Here is a 10,963-nt window from a genome sequence, read left to right as displayed (position 1 = left end):
GCAAACCACTCTCCACTCCAGGTTTTCCTGACAATCCCAGCCATTGCCAGAGAACATGACATGCAAAATGAAAGTGCGACTCCTTGGAGTCTACAAGCACTCTGAATGCGAAATTGAAGCATCCATTGACCAGGCAACATCAGTGGGACCAGCTAACGTTCATGGTAACGAGGCCACGGTAATCTTGGCAACAAAAGCCGACCTACGGAAGATCCTGGATCTGGAGCACCGGGTCCCACTACTCGAGGCGAACCTCTCACCAATTCCTCCCCGACAAATCACTGCCGGGAAAACGATATTTTTGAACAGGCTGAACCGCTGGTTAGTGGGTGACGTGCCAGACACAATAGCGCGGCAAGTAAACGAAGAAAACCCTACTCTGAAAGCGACGACAGCTTTACTCATCAAGACTAACGACACCACTTGACCCACGATAAAGATGACCTTCGAAACAGCAGAACAGGCCCAGGAAGCAGTGAAGAACGGAGTTCAAGTGCTTTGTAATCACCTCCTCCCCAAACCAGATCGCCATGGAGAATGTCTACAACGTGAGACAGTGCTACAAGTGCTTCAGCTATGAACACTTCTCCAACAAGTGCTCAGAACAAACGGCAAAGTGCAGCACATGCTCCAGCACTCACAACTACAAGGACTGTACCGCCACCACCATGAACTGCGCGAACTGTGGAGAACATCACGCCGCCACCTCCTACCTCTGCACAGAAAGAAAGGAGGAATTGAAGAAAATTAAAGAGAAGACCACCCAGAGGCAAGTCGCCGCGACCTTAGACCTTGGACCTGACTAGATCCCGAGCCTTCCTTCTTTAATAAATATTAATCAACCAATGGTCAAGGAACTCAACGCACTGTACCTGGCCAACGGCCTGGATCCCATCATAGCCCCGGACGCAAGTCTCACTGCCTCCACCACCACTCCAGAGACTCCCACCAGAACGACCACGAGGTCGACTTCAACACAGACTCCAGAACCACCCAAGACCCGGGTGGCATAAATAGAGGTATTTCCCTCCCCAGTTCCCAACACTCCTACCATCATTATCTCAGCAGATGCACTAGCAGACGTGCTGTCTACAAATACTAACAGCACCACCAATGCTCCTGAGATAGCTTCTACCACTAATCCACGACACCTGAGGCTGCGACACGAAAGTCAAAATCACCAACTACAGTTGTTACGGACTCTTCAGACCAGGGAATCTTAGTAGGAGCTCCACCGCTACAGCACAAATTCGACACCTACTCGATACAAGACTTTCTCATGGAGGCCACCTCACCAAACGTCATGGCTCAGCCAAAGTCTCAACCAAAGAAAAAACGGAAGACCTAGAAGTCTACACTAAACCCACCAGCTCCATAACTGTTACAGCCAGCCCTCTAGGGCTGAAATCCACCATGAAGACCCCCGTCCATCCCCAGATCTCCAGTATCAGCTATTGATACAGACAATGGCTCCAAAGAGCCTCCACTTACGGGCTCACCATACCCCATGCTACTTGGAACTTTTTGTTTTGAGTAGCTGAATCTAAAACAACAACAGCATCATTTTACAAAAGCAGGATGTTAAGGAGACAGGCCTGTAGCCTCCGTTTGACTTAGGGATAGGAATGATGACAGACTCCTTCCATTTTCTTGGTAACTTTCCCTCTCTATAACTCATGTTAAACAAATCAAGTAAGGGACTAGGTTTCATACCGGCTAAATAATTAAGAATGTCATACGTTACTCCATCTTTCCCCGGAGCAGTAGAGCTGCCACTTTTTATAGCATCCAGTAGCTCATCGTGAGTTATCTCAGTGCATATTACAGATCTTGTATTTAAAGCATATAAAGTTACTCCATTTCTAATATTTTCCCATGACTCAATGGTGACTCTCGTGTCTGCAGGTAAGGACTCCATACCAGCAGCACTTGCCCATTTATCTACTAACTCATTAGCAACCTTCCCTGGATCTGAGTGAGCAATGAATTTGGTCTTACAACCCCTGATTTTGTTTACTGCTCTCCATATGTCTTTAAGGTTCTTAGTATTACCAATGGACTGAGCAAAGTCTTGCCAGAATCTGTCCCGCGCCTCCTTCCTCACCTGACTGCATTCCCTAGCCACTTCCAACATTGTATTTTTCTCTTCATCCCTCATTCCATTTTTTAACCATTCTTTATGTGCACTCCGTAGCATTCTCTCCCACCCCTTAACTTGCTGATCATTGGAATATTTAAATTTCTTAGGTCCATGCGTCTTGCTTCCCCTGCCCCCGTTATTTTCCCTCTGTACTAATTACTCAATGTTCTCGACCATGTCCTCGTAAAAACTATCAACGCAGAGCGGCGTGTATTGTTGATTCCAATCTCCCATATTTTTAATAAAATAATTTTTCATATCTTTATTAATATTTAGTCTTTTCCTTTGAAAGTGGACTTGTTTTTTCCCCAGTGGTAATTCAACGTTCAAGGCAAAGTGGTCACTAAGTAGTTCCCGAACAACCCGAGCCTCCCCCATAATCCCCTGAGAGTTTAAAATGCAGGCATAGTCAAGCCGTCCTCCCCTGATGTGAGTTGGTTCATTGTTTCCCAAGAGACAGGTATCTGAATGATCTTGTAGAAACTGTAACCACTTGACCCCATTAGTATTAATACTACCCACTGTCCCAAGGCTTGTGTGCCGAGCATTAAGGTCCCCAATGACCAGTGAAGGATTAGTATAAATCCAGTCAGGTAAATAGTTAGCGTCGAAGCAGTTCCTGGATACATACAAATTAACTAATAAATTCCTCTTCATTTTATGATAATTTAACAAAGACACTCTCTATACCTTGCGTTTTTGACGGCGGTTCTACTAACTCTGCTGGTATGGAGTTCTTAACATAAATTTACTGTAGCCATACTCTTATGTTACTAGTGGTGAGGAGGTGGAAATCCTTTATCGCCATTTAATTTCAATAAGCCTTCATTCCTATCCCCTGTCTCGTGGAGAGCTACAACATCAATATCATTTCCCATCACATAACAATGAACATCTGTAACCCTGTTTCTTAAACCATTAACATTCCATGACAACATTTTCAGTCTAGGGTGATGTTTAAGTCATCCCCAATAAGTTCACTAAATAATAGCTGTACCTTGTAATGCATCTCCCACCTCCTCCCAAGTTCACCGGTAAAAGCAACTTTGCGTTTCTTGAGAGATTTTTTCAGTCCTTTGACGTCCATTATTGGCCCAAATGATTCCTTCATTTTATGTTTAATTCTTCCTTCTTTCCTCCTTTCTTCTACCTTGAAGGTAGTCGTAGTGAAAGTAAGAAGAAAAGAGTTCTTCCTTTCACTACGACTACCATCATTTACACACACTTTACTTTCCTTCATTTCATCACTCATTGTTTCATTATTGTCCTCAACCACTATATCCTGATTATCCTTCACCGTTTTGTGATTTTCCTTGACCTCCTGAACGTTTAATTTCGCCTCGATGGACTCGATTCTCTGCCCAAGATTTCGGAGGAACTCACCAACTTTTCTTAGTTCAGCCCACACCTCCTTGCCCATATCATTATGGCCCTCTTTCTGAGCCCCAGTAGCCACTTCACTCACCGTTACACTGTCACTGCCGGAGTCCTGAGTGGTGGCGTGGCTGCTTGTTGCTTGAGCCTGACGAAGTAAAGGTGACTCCTTTACCCACGCATTCGTCCGGTTCACTGGCGCTGTTTGGGGCAGACTGTCCTGCTGTGCTCCCGGTGTCTGGGTAAGAGCTCTTGCTTGCTCTGTAACATTCACCGGCCGGGGAACATCCATACTCGGCCTCTTGCTACACACAGCCGAGCTGGCATTGTGAACACCTCCACAGTTGCAGCATCTGGGAACTATTTTCTCACTCAGCTTAAGTTTGTTTCTACACACATTAGAGAGGTGAGATTTTCCGCAGAAACGACATCGTGGATCATGTTGACAGCTCCAGGATTTATGCCCCTTCTGCAGTATTTCAGGCATATTATGGGCTTTTTCACATACTTTGCTACATGCCTGTAGCCCACCCCGGTAATGAACACTTTCTCGGGAACTTCACCCCTCATTAGAAAAACAACCTAATTCCTAGCTTCACCTTTAATAAGGTGACAATTGGCCCACACAAATCGTTGGTCGTCGAGGATGAATTTGGGGTCTAGAACATAAGGGTATTTTGTAGATAATTACCTTCGTCAGTTTCTTGTTCTTCTCTGGTATTTGCATAACAATTACACCATATCCTTTCTGGGTTAGAAACATAACTGCCTCGAATTGAGGCATTCTCAAGTCGACAATCGACTTGAGAATGGTCCAGGACGGATAGATGAAATTGTTTATGTAATAATCTAAGATGAGGTCTAATAAAGACCTTTTGTGCCCTCTGTAATGCTTTTGCGCTACCGCTCACAGGATGAGTATGGGGTGCACAATAAACATTTGACATACGACACGAAAAAATTCGAAAAAAATAAAAAAAAGATTTTGAAATATTTATAAAAATACTGCAACGTTCTGGCAAAACTTTGGCGCAAACCGGATAATGTTATGATATAAATTAAAGTATTTATGGTACATTTGCATGCGTAATTGTGCAGAATCCGGTGCCCGGCGGCTGTAGCGCGCCAAGGGTATTGCGTCGTACGTTCTAAACGTCAATTTTTCCGAAATAACGTCGGAAATAACTCTGTATGTATGACAATAAATATACACTCATTGGCAACCGTCTCCTCCTAGTGGGGGTGAGTGAGGCAGCAAGCCACCAGTCACATGGTGTGTCCTGTTGTGTGTGGAGTTTCTGTCGACGCGCTCTCCATTTTTGTCCCTGGAATCTCGCTTTTGTGGCATCTAGCGCACAATGACCTATAAGCGGAGGATTCAGAAGTTAAAAGCAGCCAATATGGCACGCGGTCGCCGTCTTCAGCAGGAAAGGAGAGCCGCTTTAGCGCAAGGAAGAGTAATATCAAGTGAAGATCGAGGAGGACTCCCCACTTCAGCTGTGAGAGGCCTGACGCCGCCGCCACCCTCCTCCTCGACCACCCTCACACACCCTCCTCGACCCCAGCCCCTCTCTCAACGCCTCCATGTGTATGGACCGGCCACGACAGTGCCATCTACATCTACTGGTGTGGCAGTGGCATCTACTGATGTGGCAGTGCCATCTACATCTACTGATGTGGCAGTGGCATCTACATTTACTGGTGTGGCAGTGCCATCTACATCTACTGCTGTGGCTGGTGTGGCAGTGCCATCTACTGCTGTGGCTGGTGTGGCAGTGCCATCTACTGCTGTGGCTGGTGTGGCAGTGCCATCTGCTGGTGTGGCAGTGCCATCTACTGCTGTGGCTGGTGTGGCAGTGCCATCTACTGCTGTGGCTGGTGTGGCAGTGCCATCTACTGGTGTGGCAGTGCCATCTACTGCTGTGGCTGGTGTGGCAGTGCCATCTACTGCTGTGGCTGGTGTGGCAGTGCCATCTACTGCTGTGGCTGGTGTGGCAGTGCCATCTACTGCTGTGGCTGGTGTGGCAGTGCCATCTACTGGTGTGGCAGTGCCATCTACTGGTGTGGCAGTGCCATCTACTGCTGTGGCTGGTGTGGCAGTGCCATCTACTGGTGTGGCAGTGCCATCTACTGGTGTGGCAGTGCCATCTACTGCTGTGGCTGGTGTGGCAGTGCCGTCTACATATGGTGTGGCAGTGCATCTACATCTACTGGTGTGGCAGTGGCGACTCCCAGAGTTTCGAAAAGGCGTATAAATACACCGAGCAGTGCTGAAAGGCGATTGAAAATATTTAGAGAACAGACAGAAGAATCCATTGACAGTGATAATGAGATGGAAGTAATAAAACGTCAAAAAGATGCACGTGAGACGGTGATACTGGTGACAGACAGGCACATTGAAAAGTACCTAGATGAAAATTATGCATGTATGTATTGCCATGAAGTTTTCCACATTCATAAAGTCATTAGTGAACATTATCAGAACCTGTACTAAGTGTAAACTTTCCATCAAACGACCATTGGAGACAGAATACGATATTCTGAAGGCATTAGTGTACTGCAATATGCTAAATGGTCATGGGTACATATTTTACGGACGTTGGTGTTCCATAAATAGGATAACATGTGTGTCACAGAAGGTGTATGAAAGGTGGCAGGATCATGTCAGAGATGCTGCTAATCTAAAATGGGCGGGTGTGCAAGAAAACACTCGGGGTATAATATTTGACCATTACATAAAACAGTTACATAGAGAACCCGTTGATGGCATCCCTTGACATTGATGTGTCATTTGACGGATCATGGCATATAAGGGGCCATCATTCACAGATTGGCACTGCGTTTGTGGGTTGAAATATTCACTGGCATGGTAGCTGACTATAATATTTTCTGCAAAAACTGCTCCAAGTGCCAACAATTCAAACGGTGGAAACGAAGTAGAAAATTAAACCAGTTTGACAGTGAAATGGCTGAACATCGTCCAACGTGTGATAAAAACTATTATTCTAGTGCGAAGAATATGGAGGCTGATGCAGCAGTGTTGATGTGGGGTAGATCAGAAAGGAATAAACTCAGGTATACGACCTTCGTTGGGGACGGTGACTCGTCTGCTTACAATAAGGTTTGTGCAATGAACAAAGGTAATGGACCATACGGTGACACAAAGGTAGAAAAGGCTGAGTGTATAAATCACTTCAGCAAAAGACTTGCAACACAGCTGCACAACCTACAGAAATCAGCTGTTGAAGTCAAGGAGTGAAAAGGGAAGTCAAGACGAATGTCCCTAGTGAAAGGTATAGGAAAACTAACTGACAAAACTATTTTGAAGTTGTCAAGTAATTTCAGCAAAGCGATCAGGGACAACATCAACACAGACTGGAAAACAATGAAAGATGCCTGCCTTTCAGGACTGTTGCATGCAACGTCCACAGATGAAAAGCCAAGACACATGCACTGCCCTAAAGGCAAAGACTCTTGGTGTTTCTACCAACAGGACATTGCAAATGCCAAAACCCCACGATCACACAAAAGTATGATTGTACAATTTCAGTTACCCAGCAAGCACATGACTGAGGTCATGAAGATTTACTGCAACCTTGTCTCGGAAGATAACATGAATAAGTGTCTGAAGGGAAAGACTCAAAATCCAAATGAGTCTCTGCACCACCGAGTTTGGACAATGGCCCCCAAAGACAGATTTGTTGGTCGTACAATGGTTGACTTCGCCATGGCAGTAACAGCCAACAACTACAACTCTGGGTATTGCATGGGATCTCTGACCAGCCTCATTGGTATACCTCAGAACAATCTAACTGATTGGTACTTGAGTACAAAGGACAAGTTGATGCAGAAACCAACGAGACGCACCACCAAGCCGAGACAGGTTCCTGAGGAAGATGATCCAGGATATGGGCCAGGTGCCAATTAGTGCCTATTGCAGTGCCACCTTGAGGACCCACAATTCGGACCAATTTCAATAGGTTAGTATGTTTTAGTGTTATAATTTGATATTTGGTAATAATTGTAATATGTATGTGCAGGATATATATATATATATATATATATATATATATATATATATATATATATATATATATATATAATATATATTTATATATATATATTTTTTTTCAATTTTTTTTCCATTTGTTATCAGGGGATTTGCATGGAACTTGCACATCTTGCTCAATAGATGCCTATCTGCAAGGGTGCCAATTATGAACGAAATCGGTCGACGTCAAGCTCAGCTACAGGTGGCCAAACTTTGATCTTATTTTACTCAGGTAAGTAATTTACAACTTCATGGTGTTTCACAGCTTTCATTTTTTAATCAATTTACCTGCAAATTACACCTTATATGTAGAGTTTGTGCTTCTACAATTGTACGGAACACTTTAGTCCAAAGTCCATTTGATTTTATAAATATTTATAAACATCATATATTGCATATTTTTGGAAGGGTAACTTTGAGTACTTGTATTATTGCACTAAACACTTTTTTTTATAAAACTGCTGTGTATAATCCTTTATTATATGCTAATGTGATATCTGAGTGTTATGGAAATGATTTTAGTTGACACATGTGTTCCCTGAAATTTTGTGAAAATGTTGAAAATTCGTTGCATAATACGTTGTGTATTTTTTTCTCCCTTTCTATTTAGGGTGTGATGCTGAAACTTGGACCAGTTGCAGCCCTTTCTATAACCATTCCATAAATAAATTTATAAACAAATTGAACAACTTTTACTTTACCCGTAATATGTCCCCTTCATGAAAATTACTCTCTTCTACTGACTGGCTGCCTTCTGAGTCTGTCTTTGTCAATATTGTCGTTGTGAGTAGCAAGTCCCTCTGTTATCCGATTCTCCATCTCGGTTCCCAGCATGGGGGGAGATGTGAAGAATGCGATTGATATTAGTCAGGCATCTTGTGTGAAGACTGAGCTAAATTCCAATACCAACTTCACCCCTAGTCGCGGTGCAGGTACGTCTTGACCCGACAGCGTCCCGGGTGCTGACATGGTAGATAGTTAACTGTTGTGCACTTAACTCTGATAGCACCCTCCACAACAATTAGGAGAAGAGTTCCTCCTTCCTTCACAACAACTCCATACATCATACATTATACAGTGTATCTGCTTTTGTAGTTCACTAACTGGAAACCCAACTCCACTCCTCAGCTTAACAAATATATAATCTTCCCAGACCCTTGACTTCTGTGAAAAGTCTGAATAACCTTATAAGAGAGAAACAGTAAGTACTCAGTGGCCTACACGCCTTAAATAGGGGACGTGTATACCACTTTTAACACTCGAACTACTTTATTTTATTTATTTTAATTCACTGTGTCTGGGGACAGGAAGCCAGAGTACATTCACACACGTTAGGCTTTTATCGAGGTCTTCCCTTAAGAGAGATAGTGGCCATCAGGTAAATTCAGGTTAACATTGATTCAAACACAAAAACGATGTTATTATACCCAGATGGGAATGGTTGGGCTGTTTTGTGATGTGTTTATTGTGTTAATGGTGTGTTTGTGATCCGTGTTAGGTGTATACATGAGGGGTGGTGGAAGATCAACGAGACTGTTGTGGTTGTTCATGTGCTCGGTATAATGTTGTGGAATGTGACGTTGTTGGTGTGTTGTGTTATAATTGTGAGCCTTAGGCATCTTCAGGGACACATTTACCGCTGGTATAGTTACCCCTCGGATGTCAGCTCAGTTCCCTTGACAAAACTCTCAGTAAGATGCTCGTGAGAGTTAATAACAATAAATATGATAATATAAATCAGCGAAGTTGCTGATTTTAAAAATAATCTCAAGGTAAATTCAAGGTAAATTACATCTTATTTGCAACCAGAAATACTACATATATATAATTATTATTTTTAAAAATATAAAAAACAATTATGCTAGTATTTGTGAAAAAATATGTTAATTTTCTTAATAATTTTAAATTCTATTTATAAATTAAAAAAGTATATAAGTTTTAATAAAATAAATAGATTTGTTTGAAATAATATTAATTACACTTAAATATTTTTAATATTTCCAAAATAAAGAAGATGAGATTAAACCACTATATCTGTCAATGATAATTGTCAATGACAATTATCAAGTTCACAATTATCACAAGACTATCACACATGGTCGAGCTTCAGCTCCGAGTTTCCAGCAATGGTATGGTAAACACACTGACTTCCTGCACGAGTGTTATTGTATTGTCTTGTAAAGGTGAGTGTTAAGTGCTTTAAGTTCCCTTCTAAACCATACAAACCAACACATCACAACACAGCCCAACATATTTTTGTGTTTGAGTGAATGTTGTTAAGGGGTAACTTACAACTGGTACTGTAGCTACCTTTTCAACCTTCAATCCCGGATCTCAGATTCGATCCCGAGGCGGGATAATAAAAAGGCTGGTAACGTTTTCTTTCATGAAAATGACGGATAACTTAATAATATATGTGTGTACACAGTAAATGGCTAACTGTTGTGCACCCTCCTCTGTTGTACATTTAACTCCGCTAGCACCCTCCACAGTAATTGAGAAAAGAGTTCCGGCTTCCTTCATAACAACTCAAAACCTCATACATTATACAGTGTGTCCACTGTTGTAGTTCACTAACTATAAACCCAACTTTACTCCACAGCTTAACAAATATATGATCTTCCATGATCCTTGACTTCTGTGAAAGGTCTGAAAGGCCTTATAGGAGAGAAACAGTAAGTATCCAGTGGCCCACACGCCTAAAACAGATGACGTGTATACCACCTTTAACACTCGAACTAATTTATTTTATTTACTTTATTTCACTGTGTCTGGGGACAGGAAGCCAGAGTGTATTCATACACGTTAGGTTTTTATGGTGGTCTTCCCTCCCCAGAGAGTCAAATTACTGACCCCGTCCAGGATGCAACCCCACAAAAAGCTGACAAACTACCTACTTTGTTAGGTGAACACAGGCATTAGGCAAAAGGAAATGTGCTCATCAATTTCTGCTCCGCCTGTTATTTGAACCCGGAACTCTCAATTGTGCGTCGAGGCCGAACTCGACTGTACTACAGAGGTCCGCCCAATAATTTAGCATTACAGTACAGTACTACAGGATGATAGTGAATATACAAGAGTTTTTAAATTATTGTAAAGCAACTAGCACGCATTGCGTTTCGTGCACGTTTTTACTCCTAATTTTCCTGGATTACGACGCGCCAAATAGTTTAAAAACACATTCATTTACACGCAGTCAGTCCTCCCCGGCTATGATTTGAACCAGGGCCAGTAGATGGTTATACTGTGTTAATTATAATTGTGAACATTTGGCATCTTCAGGGACGAATGAATAGCCCGTAAATGGAAATGGATGTCGGAAAATCCGACACCATTTAATATCATACAGATAATAGCTGTATTGTATAAACAAGTTACCCATAGAAAACGTAACTTGT

General features: G+C 42.5%; 1 protein-coding gene across 1 annotated transcript; it reads left to right on the top strand.

Annotated features, from left to right (window-relative positions):
- The first annotated feature begins 4,791 nt into the window (after positions 1-4,791).
- Positions 4,792-8,254, top strand: LOC123761755 (elastin-like). Its single transcript, XM_069339068.1, has 3 exons — positions 4,792-7,494; positions 7,671-7,797; positions 8,176-8,254. The coding sequence occupies exon 1, from the start codon at positions 4,873-4,875 to the stop codon at positions 5,767-5,769; it is 897 nt and encodes a 298-aa protein (XP_069195169.1). The 5' UTR covers positions 4,792-4,872; the 3' UTR covers positions 5,770-7,494; positions 7,671-7,797; positions 8,176-8,254.
- The last annotated feature ends 2,709 nt before the right edge of the window (positions 8,255-10,963 follow it).

Source organism: Procambarus clarkii, chromosome 5 (assembly GCF_040958095.1).
Source record: "Procambarus clarkii isolate CNS0578487 chromosome 5, FALCON_Pclarkii_2.0, whole genome shotgun sequence".
In the NCBI taxonomy this organism is placed as follows: domain Eukaryota; kingdom Metazoa; phylum Arthropoda; class Malacostraca; order Decapoda; family Cambaridae; genus Procambarus; species Procambarus clarkii.
The sequence above is the reverse complement of the archived record's forward strand: the minus strand, read 5'-3'. Positions and strand labels throughout refer to the sequence as shown.

What these genes read in the sequence shown, in the direction of transcription:
- LOC123761755 (XM_069339068.1), top strand. Translation starts at nt 4,873, where the DNA reads ATGACCTATAAGCGGAGGATTCAGAAGTTAAAAGCAGCCAATATGGCA.